At 38.2% G+C, this 22,659-nt stretch overlaps 2 protein-coding genes across 14 annotated transcripts in view; one reads left to right on the forward strand and one right to left on the reverse strand.

Moving 5' to 3' along the window:
• DCP1B (decapping mRNA 1B) overlaps positions 1-15,508 on the reverse strand; it is a 53,710-nt gene extending 38,202 nt beyond the window's left edge. Inside the window, exons 1-3 of one of the 2 annotated variants that reach the window (XM_019654084.1) lie at positions 15,215-15,508; positions 9,437-9,477; positions 4,878-5,005 (exon numbers count right to left, since the gene is read on the reverse strand). In XM_019654084.1, coding sequence (XP_019509629.1) covers positions 4,878-5,005; positions 9,437-9,477; positions 15,215-15,364 — 319 coding nt within the window. In that variant the 5' untranslated portion in view covers positions 15,365-15,508. The remainder of the gene's footprint in view (positions 1-4,877; positions 5,006-9,436; positions 9,478-15,214) is intronic. The other variant, XM_019654083.1, reaches the window with a different exon arrangement.
• CACNA1C (calcium voltage-gated channel subunit alpha1 C) overlaps positions 1-22,659 on the forward strand; it is a 776,856-nt gene that overhangs the window by 16,154 nt on the left and 738,043 nt on the right. The gene's annotated exons all lie outside the window — the stretch shown is intronic.

A 22,659-nucleotide genomic window follows, 5' to 3' on the forward strand; every position in this document is an offset into this window, starting at 1 on the left:
CCAACAAGTCTATTATCCACCTGACACTGTACATAGTTATTACAATATTGACTATATTCCCTATACTGTACTTTATATCTCTGTAACTATTTTAATCATAGTTGATATTCAATGTTATATTAGTTTCAGGTGTACAGCACAGTGGTTAGACATTTATATAATTTATTAAGTGATGTTCCAATAAGTCTAGTACCCATCTGATACTATACAGTTTTTATAATATTGACTATATTCTCCATACTGTACTTTACATCTGGGTGACTATTTTGTAACTACAAATTTCTACTTCTTAATTCATATACCTTTCTCACCCAGGCTGCAACACCCTTCCTGATGGTCTAGTAACCATCAGTTTGTTCTCTGTATCTACAAGTCTGTTTCTGTTTTGTTAGTTCATTTATTTTGTTCTTCAGATTCCACATATAAGTGAAATCATATATTTGTCTTTCTCAGTCTGACTTATTTCACTTAGCATAATACTCTCTAAGTCTATCCATGTTGCTGCAAATGGTAAGATTTCATTTTTTTATGGCAATGTAATATTCTACTGTATATATGTACCACATCTTCTTTATCCAATCGTCTATTGATGGGCATTTCAGTTGTTTCCATATCTTGTTTATTTTAAATACTGATGCAATGAACATAAGGGTGCATATATCTTTTCAAATTAGTTTTGGATTTCTTTGGATAAATATCCAAGAGTGGAGTTCCTGGGTCATAAGGTAGTTCTATTTTTAATTTTTTGAGGAACCGCCATACTGTTTTACATAGTGGCTGCACCAGTTTGCAATCCCACCAACAATGCACCAGGGTTCCCTTTACTCCACATCCTCGCCATCACTTGTTGTTTGTTGATTTACTGATGATAGCCATTCTCACAGGTGTGAGGTGATAGCTCATTGTGGTTTTAATTTGCATTTCCCTGATGATTAGTGACATTGAACATCTTTTCATATGTCTATTGGCCATGTGTACATTGTCTTTGGAGAAATATCTATTTAGGTCCTCTGCCCATTTATTAATTGGATGGTTTAGGGAATTTTTTTTTTGATGTTGAGTTATATGTTTTTTTTAAAATATAGTTTGGATATTAACCCCTTATTAGATGTATCAATGGCAAACATCTTCTCCCATTCAGTAGGATGCCTTTTTGTTTTGTTGATGAATTCCTTTGCTATGCAAAACCTTTTTAGTTTGATGTAGTTTATTTTTTTGTTTGTTTCCCTTGCCCAAGGAGATATATCAGTAAAAACATTAGTAAGGGTAATTTCTGAGAGTTTACTTCCTATGTTTTCTTCTAGGAGTTTTATGGTTTCGGGTCTTACATTTAAGTTTTTAATCCATTTTGAATTTATTCTTGTATATGGCGTAAGAAGGTGGTCCAGTTTAATATTTTTGCATGTATCTGTCCAGTTTTCCCAGCACCATTTATTGAATAGACTGTCTTTACCCCAGTGTAAATTCTTACTTCCATTGTCGTACATTAAATGACTATATAGGCATGGGTTTATTTCTGGGCTCTATTCTGTTCTATTGATCTATGTATCTTTTTATGCCAATACCATGCTGTTTTGATTACTTATAGCCTTGTATAATTTGATATTGGGTAGCATGCTACTCCAGCTTTGTTCTTCTTTCTCAGGATTGCCATGGCTATTCAGGGTCTTTTATGGTTCCATATAAATTTTAGGATTATTTGTTCTAGTTATGTGAAAAATGCCATTGGTGTTTTGATAGGGATTGCCTTGAATCTATAGATGGCTTTGGGTAGCATGGATGTTTTAACTATATTAATTCTTCCTACCCATGAGCACGGTAAATGCTTCCATGTATTTGTATCTTAATTTCTCTCTTCAATGTCTTATAATTTTTTGAGTACAGGTCTTTTACTTCTTTGGTTAAATTTATTCATAGGTATTTTATTATTTTTTGATGCAATTATAAATGGAATTGTTTTTTTAGTTTCTCTTTCTGATAGTTTGTTATTAGTGTATAAAATGCAACTGAGTTCTAAATATTAATTTTACATTCTGCTACTTTACTAAATGCATGTATCAGTTTTAATAGTTTTTTGTGGAATCTTTGGGGTTCTCTATATATAGTGTCATGTCCTGCAAATAAAGACTGTTTTACTTCTTCCTTTCCAATTTGGACATCCTTTCTTTTTCTTGTCTGATTCTTGTAGCTAGAACTTCCAGTACTATGTTAAATAAAAGTGGTGAAAGTGGACATCTTTGTCTTGTTCTTCATCTTAAGGAGAATGCTTTTAGCTTTCACCTTTGAGTAGGACAGTAGCTGTGGGCTTGTCATATATGGCCTGTATTATGTTGAGATATGTTCCCTCTATTTCCACTTTGCTGAGAGGTTTTATCATAAATGCATGTTGGATTTTGTCAAATGCTTTTTCAATACAGAGAACATTTTGATGGTTGCTAGCTGGGAGGGGGCTTGCAGGGCATAAAAAAGGGGAAGGGATTAAGAAGTACAAATTGGAAGTTACAAAAGAGTCATGGAGATGTAAAGTATGGCATAAAGAATATAGTCAATAATAATGTAATAACTATGTATGGTGCCAGGTGGGTACTAGACTTATCAGGGTGATCACCCCACAAGTTATATAAATGTCTAATCACTATGTTGTACACCTGAAACTAATATAATATTGTATGTCAACTCTAATTAAAAAATAAAACTATTGTAAAAAAAAAAAGATAGATACATTCCCTTCCATTCTTTGTTATACAACTGATTCCATTTCTTTCTTATAGAAATCCATTAGAAACATTTTAATATGCATCCCAAAGGTTGCCTTCAATTTGCATTCATGTTAATAGTAGAGCAAACAGTACATGTGGTATGAAAAAAAAAAGCAATGAAACTGAAATCAGAATTTGTGAATTTCTGTCAAGTCTGTCACCTCCCTGAGTCCCAGTTTTCTCATCAGCAAAATGGCAATGAAAATGTCTACCCTACAAAGTAGTGATTATGAAATACGGTAAATTAAATAAAAACAACTAGAACAGTGCCATCAAATAGAAATATAAGGCAAGCCACAAATATGAGCCATATATGTAATTTTAAATCAAAAAATAAAAAGCAGGTGAAATTAATTAATATTTTATTTAACTCAATATATTTAAAATATTGTTTCAACAAGTAAATCAATATATAATTATTGAGGTTTTTTATATTTTTTTTGTATTAACTCTTTGAAAATCAGTGTGTATTTTACACTCGTAGCACAGCTCAGTTTGGACTAGCCTCATTTCAAGTGCTCAGTAGCCATAGGCAGCTAGATTCCCATATTAGACAGCACTAGCCTAGAACCAAGATGAGGCTTCATATATGTTTATTAGATCCAAATAATATTTCCTATCAGATAAATCCTGTGGGACCTAGGAAAGTTCATTTTAAAATCAACCACATTAAAATCAGTTTGTATTTTTATATTTTTGGTATAGTACATGATATAATATATAATATGTAATGTAATAACTTAAAATATTATCTATACTAAATAGACCAAGTATGTATCCAATATAAGAGCTATCAAAATGATTATTACAAATCACTAATTAAATCATTTATTTTATATGTGGTTATTTTATTAGGATTTGAATTATATATTAATTTGACATAGAATCTAATTTCAAAAAAGAAAATAAAACCTGACATTACTATAAGCATACAAACTATTCAAATTGCAAGCTACCAGTGATTAAACTACACTTTCCAAAAAAGAAATAGGAATAGAAAACAAAGTATTTCTCTTTCTTACTAATTTTTTTTACCCATAGGACCTGCTATTAGTAAGCCATGTTGCAGTTTCAATAACTTTCATTTTGTTATCTCATAAAAATTTAACCGTATTCTGTAGATGACACCTATCATAACTTAATTATATGTGAATATAAGTAAATATAGTATTAAAATGTTATACTTACTGCAAAATAATTCATTGGGGTTAAACCATTAAATATTACTTGTATTACATTATTAAAATTATACTGAACAGTATATATATAGTAGGCAAACCCTTGTATCTTGAGCTCAAAGAGTAGGGTAGAAAACATACAGAAAACATTTAACTGCAAGGTCTTTTTTAAAGTTATCCACAAAGCACAGAGCCTGTGCATGCACAGAAACATTTATATATTTATTAGTATGCTCTCATTTTCTATATATGGAGCTGCTTCTGCAGTTTATATATTTTTTGTCAATTTTTCTCTGGGCTACCCAATAGTCCAGCACATGTGTTCAGATAAGACACAAGAGTAAAATGGAGACAGAATATTGCACAGGCAATTGCTACCTCATTTTGAATCTGACAAGGACCATTTAGTTTCCTAATATAACTTTAAGATTACAAAGACTTATAAAATTCTTAACAGCCCAAACTCTTTGGACTTTTATTTTTCATTAACTGTAGATTCAAAAGATGGCACTTTTAGAATATTGGCCTTCTCCCTCAAACACATTATCAGAAGGCTCAGTCAGAGATGAAACACATATGAAATAGTGCCACCAGCTGAATCATTTATTCTGTGTTGTACAGCACCATCTATGTCTCCCTCTGCAGACTCCTGACCAACAACTCCTCACCCAGCCCTGATCAGGCTTAGAATCCCAATGGGTTCCCACTACAAAGTGGTCTCACTACAGAATATAGGGTTTAAATAATTACATCATATTCACTTAAAGGTTCCCAAATAAGAAGCTCTTCCCTCAATTAGGCACACATTTCCCAAGCTAGCCAATGCTGATCACTAGAACCACTGATACTAAGCACAAACACAAAGACATACACTGTACAATTTTAAACACTTGGCCAAACTGCAGAAATAAAACTCCCCAATGCAGTAAGAAAGACTCACATCTGGCATTTCTGTAGAGAAGGAAAGGGTCCTGGAGCTGGAAATCCAGGTCTTTAGTAATGGGTTCTGTCCTGTTCTCCATGCTCAGCCTATTCATAATGGTGAACCCATGCTTTGGAGATGCAGACCTAAGAGTTACAAGGGTTGGAAAGGCATCAAAAGACAAATTGTTCAGTATGGCACACTTTTAGTATAACTACATTCCTATGTATCTTCAACCTTTTCATATGCATATACAGCTTTGTGTAAGTGGACTGTACACACACAAAGCAATGATTCTTTACTATTAGCTAATACCGCTAATGTATTAATTTATGTAACACATGCAGTGTGACTGCCATTACTGATACTTCGGTAAAATCAAGCCCTACTTATTTTACTTTGTGTATATAAATATCTTGCTTCCCTATCTACATTGTAAATTCCTTTAAGTCAGAGATATTGGGTTGTCGGAAAGGTCATGATGTATTTTTTCTGTTTTTCGTTGCAAAAATGCATCGTGACTTTTCTGACAACCCAATAGTAACTACTATTTTATTTTTATTTGTTTTTAAGATTTTATTGGGGAATCAGGGAAGGGGAACAGACAAGTTGCTGTCCTTTTTGTCCTTCAGTCTAGTTGTGGAGGATGTCGCTTCACTGGCCCATGTTGGTATTATCATTGCACTCTTCCCGGCTGAGGCAGTCGGTCGCCGGCCATTGGATGGCCGCTCACAGCGGCTCTTGGCAGCTCACGCCTGCTGCCAGCCGCTCACGCTGGCTGCCGGCCACTCACGGTAGCTCATGGCAGCCCACTGCAGCCCCACTGCAGCTTACGCTGTCGCCGGTGACTCACAGCAGCCCAGCTCCAGGTCGAGCTGTTGTTCACCATCTTAGCTGTAGCGGGCACAGCATCACTGGCCCATGTGGGATCTGAACCGGCGGCCCTGCTGCTCAGAGCTCAGGCTCCCAAGCTAACTCTTAACCAACAAGCCACTCGGCCAGCCCGTAACTACTATTTTAAAAAATACTAACAGATACATTTAAAGAATCTTGATAATATAGAGAGTACATCACAATTAAATAAAGAAATCTTTTAATAGAAAATCTTGGTGTTGGTCTAAAATTGAAAGCTACATAATTTTTTAGAGAAATAATGCAACTTTGGTCAATGAATTTGTGAGGAAATACAGTATAATTAAAAGTTTATATAATTTAATGCAAAGAGCAGATATTTTGTTTTCTTTAATATAAAGCAAACAGCTTCATGGATAAACTACTATAAAGTTTTTCTCCACAAAAATGTGGCATTTAGTGACTCTTTTTCATTTCATTAAATAAACCTTTGGTGCCTACTCTCTGTCAGATAGAAAGAACCCAAATTATAGAGTATGAATTCTAACAACTACATACATGTGCATTTGTCTACCCTTGGGTGACAGCCATATAGCAATTCAACAATGCAACTTCTGATGACAAATGAAACACCACATGCATACACACTGAAAGTGAAAGAAGCAGAATTCTCTTATTTACTTTAAACTACGGCATCGGGATAAAAAACCCACAGAAATGTTATGAGCAATAGGAAGAAAAGGTATTTATATCTTAGTTTTATTTCACCTCTAACCATTTGATGCTGATAAAGAAGTAAAGTATAGCTACATCACCACTTACGGAATTTCCTTTTGAGTCCTCCAATTTTAAAATTGATGGAAGGCCATCCTTGCTTAATTTATTGGACAAAGGTGTAAAGTGGTGGTAGGTATTATAATCAAAACCAGAAATAATCATGACAATCATTTCAATTTAAATTCTGAGGAATAATGAAAATTGACTTCCAACAATCTCTGACAGAAAGTCCTTTGGAAGTGTCAAGCTTAGAAAACACCAGTGAGTGTCTCTATGAACTCTATTACAGAAAGGAAGACATCAGAGAAAATAAAGAAATAATTTTTAAAGTAGGACCAGGTGTTTTTATATAGAATCAGAACTGGACTCCAAGTATTTCATTATCACAACAGGACCTCCCCTCTCGAATAGTATGGGTACTATACCATCTTCTAATTTATAAAATAGGCTCAGGGAATAATGTGCCAATTGCTCTAAAGCAAAATATATCACTGGCTACCTGCACCCAAGATTCCCTTTTGATTTTTATGAGCTTTCTGTCAATTTCTGAGGAAAGATCTCAACACACTAGAATCTGGCAGGGGGGCGGGGACTGGCCCTTCTGGGGGAAGAGGGGAGGGGGTAGGAAGGGCTCCCATTCTTGAGGGATTAGATATGAGGGAGAGAGAGAAATAGGGAAGGATCTGTTTCCCAATTTAATGGTTTGTGTAACTGTCAGCTCTACTAGGAACGCAAAGTAAATTAAGAAGTATCTGAAAATACAAAGCTGCATTTTGGTTTGGGTACAAAAGAGAGAATACTTGTATAATCTGTTACCCTTCTGTACTAAAAATAAAATAAAATAACCCTACTAAAAATCCATAAAAATTAATGTATATTAAATATATCTTTCATTTCTCAAAAGAATAATACTTGTTATGGGAAATGAATGAGACTGCATATCGTGTACTTGGTGCACTGTAGAGTTCAATCTTGGTTTTCGTTTCACACTTCCGAATTCTCAGGAGTAGTCTATACTGGATAAACTCACTTGGTGGTGTGTTCCGATGCTTTTGGAATGTTTGGAACATAATGTAGACTAATAGGCCAATAGCTCTTGGGCACTCCCACCACTTTTCTGAGGCTGAATAAACCGCCGTCCTCCTAACCTACTCACTCCAATGGCCTCACTTATCCTTGCTTTCCACTCCCACCTCCGCTTCCACTCACAGACGAGCGCTCTGCCGGCACCATTCTTGAGCTGTGCCTGCATCTGGCCTCTGTATGGCTCTAGCTCTGCTTTTACCGTTATGGGTGACTCTTCTATGTACCTTGCTGGCTGTAAAACCAGGCTTAGCCTTCCTCAGCTTCCTCTTTATACTCTCTCCTTCAGAGAACATGTTTTTCTCTCACAGTTTCAATGACCAAATTCATGCGGATGACTCCAAACTATCTCCAGCCCTACCCTATCGCGAGCGGCTGGACGTCTCCATTTGAATGCCCTATCACTCCAAAACCATTATTTCAAAATAAACTAAAATTTATCCCCAAACCGGATTCTTGACCTCCTATTTTTCCAGTCCTTCAATGATTGCCATTCTCTCAGGCTTCCATTTCAAAATCTTTAATGTTATTTTAAAATTTCACCATCTCTTCTACATAAAGTCTTTCAATAAATCCTTTCCATTGCAACTTCTATCACTCTGGTCCATACTCTCATCAACTCATATCTACTCCACTGCAGTCATCTTCTCAATGTCCTTCCCTAACTCCAGTTTCTTCTAGAACCAATGCAGCCTCACAATGCTGATACACTGACTACCCCCTCCCCCGCATTTTGCCATAATTCTGTTACTCCCATTTGCAAACCTGCAGTGACTCTATACTGCTAAGAAAATTAATTTTGAAATCCTTAGTCTGACACCCCAAGTCAGCAAAATCACTTTACCCTCACTGTCAACTTCTAATTAATATAAGCCAATATAAACTCTCTGCACCAGTCATTTTTATGACTGCCCCTTTATCATAAGTTTCATGCCTCTCTCTGCTGGAGATCGCCCTTGCCGCTCCTCATGTGATTAAGTCCTACCACATACCTGACTGAGGCCTGCTCAGGACTCACCCACTATATAAAGCCTCCCACAACCTCGGCAGCCAATTCAAAGCTTATAAGCCATCAGCTGTCACTTAGGATAGCCTGTCTGCATTGTGGTTCATCTTTAAATGTGTGCATGTGTAAAAAATATACACGTGTGTGTGTGTGTGTGTGTGTGTATTTTCTGTCTCCCCAGGAAATGTTAGCCCTGAAAGGGTTTGTACTAGGCCTCCATACTTATCTTTGTACCCCACTGAGGGTGATGGAGTTTAGCCATGACATTTTATGAGAATAAAAAGTTCAGCTATTAAGACAATATACATACTATACGTGTCTGTGTACATTGTGATATTAAGACTATCTGATATAAATTACTAACATGAGCTGATTATTCAATTTATTAATAATTAATTTAAAGCATTTATTAAATCTATCTTGAAACATACTCTACTAACTAGACAATAGAGGACTCAAAGACAAATTTAATTTTGGATTATACTTCTTTAAAGAGTGAAGGGCAGGGGGAGGGAGACACACCAATAAAACCCTTTCCTAAATATTGATTAAATAATCTAATATTCTTAATAGTGTACTTCTAGCTCCTTGCTAATGCATTATATTCAAGAATGTTATCATTCATTTGAATTAAAGAGTATTTAATACTATTTTTAAAAGAACAAAGATTCAATTTCATCTAAACTGAAGTTTAAATTATATTCTGAGATTAGTATGCCTCACACTATCCCAGGTGACATTATTCAGTATATCCTTCCTTATGTCAACTAAAAACTTAAGATTCAGTTCTTTTACTTCTCTTTGAACTAAAACTACAATTAAGAATGTCAGTTTCTTTATAAAAGCAAAATACTCATACCTTGTGTAAACAAATAAGGTTCCTTCCACATCAGTCTTCTCCTAAAAAACAAAACACACAGCAAAACACGTATATTTTCATTAACAGTAAACATTCAGAGGTTAGAGAACAGACACTTCTGACAGAATAGGAATTCTACCTAGTTTCCAGCAGGGCCAAACCTAAGCACCATCTAATCTAAGAGGGGTTAGTTATTCTTAGAGAAAGGAGAAAAGCAGTTTCTCTGCTTGACTGTGGCTCTGCTGATTAAGCAGCAGGAAACAGTCACTCTCCTTTTGTAATTTACAAAGTACGCCATCATTCTCTCTCCTTACCAAATAAAGGGATAGCAACACACCTCTGGCTGAAACAGTAAGAATATAAATGAGCTCCATGGATTTCATTTGAAAGAAGAGATAGTAGTTAAGTGTGCTGCCTTTTCCTCTGCCCTCTGAACTGGGCATATGACATCACTGATGTCTGCATCTCATTACCCTGCTCTTTATTTTCTGGGTTCATTTTCTCTTGCCACATCCTGTCACCCAAGAGAGATGAAGTGCCAATAACTCTACTTTGACTACTAATAGTCAGCAACGAGGACAGCAACGAGGCTGGGGTTTTCAGACAATTAATCACCTACTGGGTGTGGAATATTTAGAGTCAAGTTCTGATTTTTGAAATCAAGTTAGACAGAAACATTACTGAGCTAGGACTCAAAAAATCTGCCTGAAAGAAACTGGGAGAAGTGGTAAAGTATCATTTTAGTTCATTTGGAAAGGCTCTTTTCCACTTCAACAAAGGTAAGACCAACAAAGGCCCTGATAAAAATGGTCATCAATACATTGCATTTGAAAAAAAATTTTTAAATACTATTTGTTTGATTAACAGTAATCAGACTGTTATATAACTCAGGATTTTAAAGTGTACATTTGCTATTTACATGGTTTAATGTGAACATTCTATTTAACCTCACAGTATTTTACTATTAATATCCATTACCAAAATCATTCAGTGTTTACTCGGTAATTTTGGTAAAAACCACACTCTTTAAGAACAAAGGTGTAATATTAAAATGATAACTTTAAAAGGCACACACACACAAAATTGGAAGAATGAGCCTTTCATAAGTTCAAGGAATTTTAGCAATCTTCTTGGTCACTGTAGTTCAGTGGGTCTCATAGTTCATCAGCAGTAGCATCACTTGGGAACTTGTTAGAAATGCAAATGATTGGATCCATCCCCAGCACTACTGGAGTCAGAAACTCTGCTTAGCAATCTCATTTTTTTTTTATTAAGCCATCCAGGTGATTCTGATGCATGCACTGCCTTAGTTCAAGAACATATTCTCCGCCCATAGAACTATATTAGGAGTCATGAAAACAAAATCCACAATGGCCAAAATTATATCAAACATCACCAAACATTGTGTTTTAAGAGCAAATAGCTATTGAGACTAAATTACTTAGTAATAAGATTTTTAATCCTCAGTATAGAATATACAATTCAAAATAAATAATTCATAAGTTAAAACAATTTTAGCCAGTCTTTTCTTTAATATATAAACATTAGAAAGCAAGAAAGTTAAGTTCATTTTTAAACTGGATTTATTATTAAGTTTGTACAAATCACTTCAATGTACTGTGAAAAGTATCCTTATTTCTCAAATAGGGTCCATTTCCCACTGTGCTTTGAAAACTACGGAGTCAAAATGAAAAAAAATATACCGAAACATTATTTATCTTTTTTTGTAAACAAATGTGGTTAATTACTATCTGTTGAGAAATGTATATCCTGAGTGAACTTTAAGCTCTAAGAATTACACTCAAACCACTACAATATTAATCATTGAGAAAATGGCTACTTCAGTACAAGAAATGCTACCCAAACAGTCTAAGGATTTGTGGGTGTTCCTAAAGTCTAACTAGTACAATTGGCAAGTATTTACCAGCCCACAATGCCTTTAAGAATAAATTTGTAAAAATTAAATATTTGGTATTATTTATTACATTGTTAGGAAACTGAAGCCGAGGTATAGGGGACGGAACTACGGCTTAGAACCTATAGGCATTGTCAGAGTCTCTTGCTACAAGGTCAAAACACTTTTCTGTCTAGAATATTTGACCTTGAACTGTTTCATCTTAGAAACCCAAGTCAGGATATTTACACGCATCAGCACAAATAAAGCCAATAGTTTTGACTTGTTTCCTTTCTTTCTTAATGAAATAGTAATGGAAATTACCTTTTCTTTAAGAGAAAGACTTTAGTGCTCAATTTTAGTTTTGAAAAGTCCAGAATCAGAAATACAAAAGGTATGCTTCTGAAATTACTAACTCATAACAAGCAATTCTTAAAACAGATTTTTATATAGCATCACACACAAAAAGCATGAGTTCATTCACAGAAAGGAACTGGAGTGGGGTTCTTGCTAGGTCATACTGGGCTAAACAGTATATTATTCTATGTCTCAGTTTCTCCACTGAAAAGAGATAACCAGCCTACACCACTCAGATCTTTTGATAAGAAAAAACATATTTTTCATCAAAGGCTCTATGACACCCGGATAAAAGGGACTTTGGAAGTGTAAAACTCTGGTCTGTTACGGCCGAAACAGCTCAAATTCATGCATTATCCTAGGTAACCAGGCTTTTTATTTTTTCCTTTCTGGACAAAGCCCAGGGTTAGGAGTATGTGGAATAGTTAAAACAAGATTTTTATTAGATCCTCCTTTGGGCCTCCAAGCAAGGAAGGCTTTTATGTTCAAGTATTAGTTCACAGCTCTGGGGAATTTTAGCTTAAACTTTAAAAGCACAATTTAATGATTTAATATTACACTCTATTACAAATCATCAACAAGTGCTGAAAAATTAAGCAGTTCAAAATGTAAAATAATACAGTGGAATATAAAAGTGCTAATTTGCAAATTATTGGGACTCAGCACACTATTTGACACCTTTAAAACAACTCAAAGCAATCTATATCTTACTGATTATTCCAAATCAGGGGTCGGCAAACTTTTGAGATGGAAGAGCCAATCCTGTCCCTCACAGCAATTTAAAAATTATTCGAGAGCCATAAATATATTTTTACAAATAAGGAAAATTTAAAGTAATAACAAGTAATAGTATTAATTACATCGTTATTAAAATGGGAAAAATTCACACATGTACATACCCAAAGAGCTGCCCGCATATGGCTCGCGAGCCAGTTTGCCAACCCCTGTTCTAAATGATGAAAAAGTAGGTCTCCATCTACCCTGTAAATCCGTCTCAGGCATGGATGTAGCATTCCGGTCACCTAAGAAGCTTTCAGCAAATAGCAAATGCTTGGGCCTCATATCCAGATATTTTGATACACAGAACTCAGAAAATCATTAGCTAGAAACAAACTACTGAGGCAGTTTCTCAAGCTCAGCACTTTTGCAGGACATTTAGCAGCATCCCTGGCCTCGAAGCTCTAGATGCCAGAACACAACACACTCCCTCAGGGCAACAACCAAAAATTTTCTCCAGACACTGTCAAATGTTGCCTGGAGGCAAAATCAACGCCAGTTAAAAACTATTGCTCTAAGGGCTAAGAGGTAAAAATAACATCAGGGTTATATTGTTTGACACACAGGTATTTTGGGGGAGTGGTCTTTCCTGGTAGTGGGAGGTAGGTCTAGCTCTAAAACTCCTGTCCCAGTCATGACATAACCTTTCTTAAAGCAGTTCATTTTCTGTCCACTCTTCCTAATTCCTCCTGCTCTGAATGCATGTCATTCTCCATCTATTTTCAGTGTAATAAGAACTCCCCTCCTGTACACCCCACCTGCCTTCTTGCATACGCTTTCTCCTCCAGTCTCAATAATGTTTTTTATGTTTATTAGGTTTACATTCAAAAGGCTCCCATTCAGAAGGCCTGAGTGATGGCATATGGAGACAATGGTGACAATTTGTTTACCCCCAGCAACTGCTCTGCAGCTAAACTGGGTCTCTTCTTTTTCTGGCTAGCACACAGCCTTGAAGATTAGTACTTTGAAAAGAATGACCTTTTACTGAATGAATTATGCTGTCTGAAGGCAAGTCCAGGAAGCAGGAAAACATAATCCTGTAAAAAATGCATTGTGACACTTCTGCCATTTCATGAGGCTTTAGGGCTTCACTGGGTATCCAATAAAACTCTGTAACTATTTTAACAGGTATCTATCTCACAGATCCTGTCAAAAGCCTGTAAGAAACAATCGGTATTCAAGAGGAATGCTCTCCTCTACATGTTAATTTCTCAGGATTCTCCAGACACTAATCCTAGTGTCAAATCAGTTTATACACTATACATCCCAACCCTTATCTCTACTACAGAATTACCTTGACAGAATTATGACATTATGCCTTTGGCATTTTTCTACAGGGCAGTATAACAGCCATATGGAGAATATCTTTGCTTTTTAAGTTGCCATTTTACGTATGCTGTTCAACATCCTTTATATGAAGACCCAGGCAGCAAATTACCTCTGAAAACTTGGGAGAAATAACCTCTCTCCTGACCAAGTGGTATGCTTCCTGCTAACAAGAATGAATATTAAAGAGCTCTCCCTGTTTTCTTTTTTTGCTTGGCTACTAGGAGAGCAGACCTAAAATCCTTGCCCCATTTCAGTAACTTTCCTCAGTTAAGAATTTAGGGCAAAAACGTTCTCTTCTCTCCTATGTCAGAACTTAGCTTTTTATTTTTGTTAGTGATTTTCAGGTGAATAATTAGGTTATATAAATGAATGTGGGTGTTTAGAAACATATGAATTTGTTCAATATGGATGTTTTTCTCGCTTAAATTTTGATATTTGTTACTGTCTTGAAGAACACCTTTTTAAAAATCATCTGAAATCAGTCTATCCATCCAGGCTCTGTGCTTTATACCGTTTGCAGCTTATTTAAAAGTAATGGATGGATAGTGATATAATTGACGGATTAACATTATCTGGACAAAAATCACTAGGAGGAAAAGAAAAAATTCCATCGCTCTGCATTCAAGTATATGGGTTACAAAATCACACGCAGTAATTCCTGCAGCAGGATTCAAGTGTCTTGGGCTCCTACCCGGCTTCTAATTCGGAGAGAAGCCAAATATGATTCCTTTGCTGTTTATTAGGGTTCTCCTTTGAGAAAGGCATTAAAATACTTCGACTCCCAAATGGACTCAAATACCTAACTCATGTTTGGTCTTGGTGGGCTGCGGTGTAATAATCTTTCCAAGAGAGTCAGCCTCCTTCTAAGTGTTAGGGCCCAGCCTCATTTTGTCTTTTATTTCCCGATGTTGGCTCCTTTCTTGGTGTATTAATCCCTGACTTCGCAACTTCAGATTTTCCCCTTCTGTCAAGTCCGATTTCTCTTTATCCCATCTGAGACTGAAGTTCCAGAACCAGAACTCTCCTCTTTCACGCGTCCCCTGTCCTTGCCTTTATAGCCCCCGTTTTCCGGTAACAGAATCGCGCTTTACTTTCTCCGAGCACATCAGTCTTCCGGCCTCATGTCCTCCCCCTCCTTCCGTCCTCAGGGTCCCGTCCCTGACCGGTCTGGTCTCCCAATGTGGGCTATCTTAGATAGTTCAGTCTTTCCTGGGTGCAAGTGGTTTCACAGACCGGCCTCCCTCCCCCGCGTCCCCGGGGCCCAGGGGTACAATTTCCGCAGCTTCGGCCCGGAGCCCGCGATCCACCACCATCCACCTCCGGGCCTCGCGTCTCCTCCCCCGCCGGGGGCTCGAGCCCGGGTCAGACGACCGCGTTCCCACCCCAGCCCTGCCTGCACGGCCCGTCGCGTCCACACGCACCCACTCGTTGGCCCGATGGCCGAAAGTGTACAGAGCCACCTGGCTGGCCACGTCTACGATGCGGTTGATATAGGGGTCGTGGCGCTGCAGAGCCGCCAGGCTGATGTCGCGCCCCTTCCCCACGAGGCCGCCCGTTGCCACGGCCGCCATCTTCCCTCCCTCCCCGACATCAGCCCGGGGCCCTCGGAAGCCACTCTAATAGATCGCAGAACGAGCGAGCCGACTCGCCACCGAGAACACGCGGCGACCACACGTCCGGGGAGGCCTTCCTTTTGCAGCCATCCCCTTTCCTTCCGCGACGGACGCAAGACGCTACTAATCGATGACCGCGCACCCTCCCGCTGACGATCGTTGCCACTGGCAACCGCAAGCTCTTGCTGGTGGTCTGAATTCCTCCCCCTTCGTCCCCAGCTGTTTTCTGCCTGGCGAGCCTTTGAGTTGCACCCGCGATAGGATGTGTCTCTTGGATGTGTTCGACGCCTTGACGTGTGTTTCCTCTGGCGCTCAGTGATCAAGCCTACAATAATAAATAAGCCTCAAACATTAATAACGGAAGGGAAAGAACTGTGATTTCTGCATGCGCTGATACCCAGTAGTTCTCCAAGTGTGGTCCTGGAACTCCAGGGGGTCCAGAGACCCTTTCAAGGGGTCTACCAGGTCAAAACCATTTTCATGACAACACAGACTTATTTTACTTTTTCTCTGTGTTGACATTTGCACCAATGGTGCAAAATAATGGTGGGTAAAGTGCAGGTGTCTTAGCAGGAATCAAGGCACAGGCACCAAAGTGTGAAAGCTAGTGTAACTTGAAAGTAGTCTTGATAAAGACGTAAAATTTTAATTTTAGTAAAGTAACCCTTTGGTACACTTTTTAAATTCTGTGTGAAAAAAATAGGAAGTATGCACAAAGCACGTGTGCTGAATACCGAAGCGCCACATTTATCTCCAGGAAAACACTTCCCTGCTGGAATAGCAAGCTGAATTAGTGTCGTGTGTTTTTTTTTAATTTTTTTTTTTTATGAAATACTCTTTACTTCAAAGAAAGATGGAGAACCCATGGTTATTTAGGCAGGTATTTGACAGACAATTTTTTTTAAAATAACGTGCTCCTGCCACTTCCAGGGGAAAAAAAAGAGACAATTATTGTTGCCAATGGTAATTTTTGAGTATTCAAGTGAGAATTAAAAGTTTAGAAAACGTGTATCCACTGCCATAAGCTTGACAGATTTCAATACTTAAAGTCTTTTCTGATGAGGTCAGTGGGCATTTGGAAAGTTTGTAATGAGGGATTTGCTGTTTAAACCTTGGGAGAAAGGCGAACATTTATCAGTTTGGCATAACTGAAGGTATACTTTTGTTAAAATCTTTCAATAAACCTTTAACAATTCTTTTGTAAAGGAATTTATCCCTGAATCTTGGGGCCTATGGGCAAAGTCTAACTTCTGATTTCAGGGAGCATGGGTACACCCTAGTTGTCTTCCTAGTACTTGGCCTTGTGCTGAATGGAGATTTAGTAAATGCTTATTCTATTGAACTGAAACATAAGTTAGTTGAATTTACTCATTAAATTTCAACTTTTTTTTTTTAAGCTCATGATTTATAGAATACTGAAATCCAAGTTGGGATAAAAGAGCATACAATAGCAAGTTTTAATCTTTTTGAGTTCACATTCTAAGAAAGACAGGAAAAAATGGAAAGCTTTTTTTTTTTTTAACTTTCCATATTGTAAAGGAAAAAAAGAAAGAAAATACCTTGAAAATTAGAAATCACACTGAGAAAAAAAATACATAACTTTGTTCTCTTTTTAAAAATTCTCTTTACCCAAATTCTTCAAGTTCTAAACTTTTAGGTTTAAGATAGATAGACTCCTACCTGCTTTCTACTTGAATAATCTGTGTAAAGTCAGGTTGTCATCACTTATTCAAATATACTAAATTACAGGCCCTATATTAGTAAAAGACCATGTAAAATAGGCACATTCTTCTTTAATCCTTATAACTTCAGTATCCATTGACTTCCACAGTGCTGGCATGCTTCCATTGTGTTTTCAGAAGCTACCTCATGGTACCTTGAACAAATACTGGTAACTTTGGGGGTTCATGTATATTTTATAATTGTCATTATGAGATAACATTTAATACCATGCTAACACTTGGAATTATAAAGTTGTATACCAAAATTTAAAACAAGTTTGTAGTATGATAAAAAATAATAATAATATCTGGGTCTGGGATTTTTATACCATTGTAAAGACTGAGATAAAATTCACCATCTAGTCAATCAAGGTAACTGTAAGAACACAGGATATTTAAATTGTTTACAAATAGGAATAGAACTGAAAAATGTTTGGTTTTGTAGCTATATATTAATGTTTGTATGTACACAAATATAAATTGACTTTATTTTTAAAGATTTTTATTGGGGAATTGGGGAGGGGAACAGTGTTGGGGAGTTGGGGAAGGGGAACATTGTGTTTTTCCAGGATCCATCAACTCCAAGTCAAGTTGTTGTCCTTCAATCTTAGTTATGGAGGGTGCAAGCTCAGCTCCAAGTCCAGTTGCTGCTTTCAATCTAGTTGTGGGGGGGGGGAGGGGCGTAGTTTACCATCCCATGGGGGAGTCGAACCGGCAACCTTGTTGCACACGTAGCCATCCAGCCGCCTGTCAGCAGCTCACAGCTGCTCAGCTCAAGGTGCCATGTTCAATCTAGTTGGGGGGAGGGGGATTCAGCCCACCATCCCATACAGGTGTTGAACCGGCAACCTTGCTGCTAAGAGCACGTGCTTTCACCAGCTCAGCGGCAGCTCAGCTCGGGCGCAGCTCACTGGCCCATGTGGGAATCGAACTGGTGACCCTGTGGCTCAGAGCTCATGCTCTTAACCAACTGAGCCACTCAGCAGGTCCCTAAATTGACTTTTTATGGCATAATCACCTAAAAACATAAACACATAGTGTGCTTTCTTAGTACTCTTTTCCTTACTGTGTAAATTGCCTCTAAGGTTTTGCATTTGTCTTGGAATAGAAATGTGTTGGAATGGAGGGGAAAGAAGAGCTTCCAGGATACTCCTAAGAGTCTGTGATTCTAAAATGACTTGTGCTGCCTGTATGAATTGCCCTTTTCGTTAGGTATTTTACACTAAGGGACAACAGCAGTGAAGAATTAATGCCCTCTTTCTCCCAGTGGAGAGAAAGAGATTGTAGCTCTGTGTTATCAGCTGTTTTCAATGCGGAGTTCATTGCTTTTTTAAGCAGCAGAGCACAGTGGAAAGGGAAACGAGTTTAACCTCTTTTTATCTATGTGACCTTCAATGGGTGACCTCACCTATAACTTGGGGATCATAATATCTGCCCTAGCAATTTTAAAGGGTAAGTGAGATCAAGTGAGAAAATATACGTGAAAAAAATTGCAATCTGTTAAATGTCTGCAATGAAAAAAGCTATCATCATCATCATCATCGTCGTCGTTGTCATTATTTCTAACAGAAGCCCAGAAGGGACCCTTCATGTGCTATCACCTAGTCAAAGCTCAAATGATCTCAACGAAGCTCTGCATAAGTGGCAAGAAACACCTTAATTCCCAAGGTAGTTCATTCCCAGTATTTTTATAAGCTAGAGGATGTGAGCTGACACATATTTATCAAAAACAGAAGGAGGAATAATATAGGAGATGTAGCTCTGTGTTCCACAAGTTTGCAAAGGGGTTAAGATTTGAAACAATCATCAGAGAGACGTGGAGCAGAATGAGAAGGGGCAGATGTGGGGAAGGAAAGGCCTGTGGGATGAGCCTTTGCTAGAGACTAAAAAGGTCCAGGACTTTTCAGTCTAGGCCCAGCAGCTGCCTGGATCAAGCCTCAGCTAATCTGACCTGGAGAGGACTTGGGGTACGCGCAGCTCTTTGGAGTGGGGACACTATCCATGCACATTCTCTTTTGATCTCTCTTTACCAGTCCCATAAAGCTGATTCATGTTACTGGCATTGTCAAGAGTCAGGGGAAGGCCTGGTTGGCCTAGAGGATCTCTGTCCTAACTTTTTTTTTAGTTGCTTCCCAATGCCCAGAACATGCTGAGACATGAAGAAGGAATTTTCACTTCACATGAAGAGATAATAAACTTACAATGCACATGCTTGACTGTGGTAACTCATCTCAGTACCTAGTTAGCAAGATGGGGAAAGGTGAGCTGAGACAGGAGAAGACAAATCCTGTTTTCCAAGTGTGCTGTGGAAGGGACAGTGGAAGTTGTGTAGACAGTATCAGCCATATCTCTAAAAACACAGGCGGCTCTGTGTCGCGTAATTGAGAAAGTTGTAATTTAATATGGCTGATTTCATATAAAGGAGTTTTGTCCTGGGGCAGAGCAGGGGTGTGGGGTGGCTTGTTAGTAGATTGTCCCTGAGAACGGGTCATTTGAGTTGCCTCTTACATTAACGAGGTGTGTGCGGAGCTGGCTGGCCCATCGTAGGAGCACTAAGGTCACATAAGGATGGCCTTATGATTATTTGATTTGAGCAGAGTGTACACAGTTTAGGCAAGTCACTTCACTTCTCTGTGGGATAAAGGGATTGAATTAGAAGGGTGCTTCCCAATTCCAAATTTTGTGGTTCTCTATTGAACCACCTCTGTTTATATCAAATCAGCTCTCTTTACAAGCATGTAGATAAGCCCAGAAACAATAATGAACAATCTTAACGTGTATTGAAATTAGATCAAAGTAGCAGCCCATTAAGGACTTTTTAAATGTTATATCAAAACTGAGGGCTGAATACTTTGATTAAGAGAAAGGGTTTTTTGTTGTTGTTGTTTGTTTGTTTTTTCTTTCTTTCATTTGTTCTCTCATTCTCAAAGGAAAGCATTTGCTTTGGGAGGACGAATGTGTATCCTTGCCACCCTTTAGACAGCCTCCTGCCAGGGTGATGAGCTCGCTGCAGATTTTTAATCCAGGTGAAATGTTTTTTCACACCGTCTAGGATGATTTACATGGCAATCCACAAAAAGCAGCCTGGAAAAAGTGTCAGGGACTGTCACGTCCAGCGTGGCAAGGGCAAACAGGTTTCTCTTAAGGGGCGACGCAGATTGAATAAGAGCAAGAGACAAAAGTAAGATTAAGAGCGAGACCAAGGGACTCAGCCAGAGAAGACTGAGTGAGCCCAGAATCGGGTCAGCGCATGGCTTTTATTGAGAAATTTGAAAAGAAGTGAAACTGTTTTACTGCTGTCAATCAATTTGTAACCGGTGACTTATGTGTGCCTTAAGACCTTTTCCATTAGCATTCCCTTTGTGTTCCAACACATCCTGTGCCTTCACACTTCCTCCACATAGCCCCAAGACACTGTTACTGTGTCCTCCCAGGGGAGATAACTATTATCATTCCAATAGGTCCCAGTCACCTGAGACACTCCCCGAGAGAGCTTTACAGATATCATTCCATCCGGCCTCAGTTTTCCGAGACACTCTCTCGACTAATGGGTCAGAGGCTAATGTAGGGGGGTGGTAACGGAATTGGCTATAATGCAACAAGGGACTCGGTGGAGTGCATTTGAAAAATATTCTAATTACTTATTGTTGTTACAACTTACCATGTCAGCTTTTAACTTTGTGATTGATTTTTTTCTCTTTTTAAACTGATATATGAAGCCCCAGAGGAAAATGAACTGCAAAATACTGTGCTGAACTAAACTTAAGTCCAAGGAGAGAGGTTTTGGAAAAGCACTTGGCTTGGTCAGCAGCTAGGACTCTAAACATGGGCTTGAGGCCTGAGGGACGGTGTGGAATCTGCTGCCATAATGCTGAGAGTTGAGAACATTTCCCAGCCTAGTCCCTCAAGCCTATCATAAACAGACCCTATTGGGTTGACAAACTACAAATCTGGCCCTCTGCCTGAGTTGTAAATAAAGTTTTATTGGAGCACAGTCATGTTCATTGTATTGTCTATGGCTGCTTTCACCCTACATCAACAGAGCTCAGTAGCTGCAACAAAAACCGGATGACCTGTGCTGCCTAAAATGTCTACTATCTGGTCCTTTATAGAAAAAGTTTGCTGACCCCAGTCTATTATTCAAACAAGTCAATAAATAACTTATACTGGGGGCCTTCCTTGTGCTCAGTAGGCACCCATTTGTGCACATTGTAAGCACACAAGAGATTGGAAAGGGTGACAAAGTATGAAGCTTACATTGTAGTTTTAGGGAATGTAAAATCTCGTTGAGGAGACAAAGATCAGCATGCATGAACAAAAAAAATGGTGAACAATAAAAGATAATATATAACCAAGGGTTAAATTGTGATGTATAGACAAGTACCAGAATTTGGAGAAAGGGTAGGAAGACCAGTGAGCCCTCTAGTAGTCAGAGAAGGCGATGTTTAATACCATAAAATTCCAGGACACAAAAAGAGCTTGGATGCCCCTTAAGATCCACTGTAATTGGATCTGACCTGTATTTCTACTCCAGTGTCATTTAAGACCCTGATAGTTTTTGGTCTCATGCTTAGGGGATACCTTAATGACCAGAAATATTCCTCAGTAACTTTAGCTGACTGATTTTTCTGGGATTTGGGATTCCTTCAATCTCTCTAAACTATAGAGAATTGATTCTAGTCTCAGTGGCACAATGTCTTTGTGTTTTGGAGACAATGTAGCATACGAGTAAAGATTAAGAGCACGAGCTTTGGAGTTAGAGACCCAGGTCTAAACCTTGGCCTCCCCCCCCCCCAGCTATGTAACCTTGAGGGGGGCGGGGTTCTGTAAAACTCTGGGCCTCAGTTTCTTCATCTACAAAACAGTGACAATAATACTGCCTACCTCTTTGGGTTGTCAAATAATATAATACATATGAAGTGCTCTAGGAGTGTTTAATCATTGACCATTGCTCTCGATAACAGCAAGATTTGCATGCTGGAAAAGGGAATTATACTTAACTTCCAGAACAAAAATTAGTACTTTATCGTTTATGAAGGCACTTATGTACTAATGCAAAGTGCAGAATTACTGCTCCCCATTTTTTAGTTTACTAATGGTTGTGATTCTTAATGTTTTACATTGTCACCATTGCCAGGCCCCTAACTTATTTCTGTGTCCTTGGGCACCTTGGGACAGGGAGCACTATATAAAAATACAAATACGGACCTACAGAGATGTGATGTGCAGCAGGAATCAGGCGCTTTCAGGGTCTGCACTTCTGTCTCCAGGGGTCAGGCAGAATGGCAGTGGAAGTAGCCCTGTGGATTACAAGGCATCATCCCTAGGATTTCCCCCATTTCTGTGATTATGAAAGGAATCATGGAGAAACCAGACCAGTTTTCCTTATCTGTACTAAGGGGATAATAACGTTTATTTTTGTGACTGTTGTGAGCATTGCTGAAAGAGCTCTTTAAAACACTTTAAATGTTTTGATGTAATCATAAGATATGAGGCTTTAAAATCAGAGTCTGAGTGTAAAGGAGGCTCTGC

This window comes from Hipposideros armiger, unplaced genomic scaffold (assembly GCF_001890085.2).
Source record: "Hipposideros armiger isolate ML-2016 unplaced genomic scaffold, ASM189008v1 scaffold_213, whole genome shotgun sequence".
Lineage (NCBI taxonomy): Eukaryota > Metazoa > Chordata > Mammalia > Chiroptera > Hipposideridae > Hipposideros > Hipposideros armiger.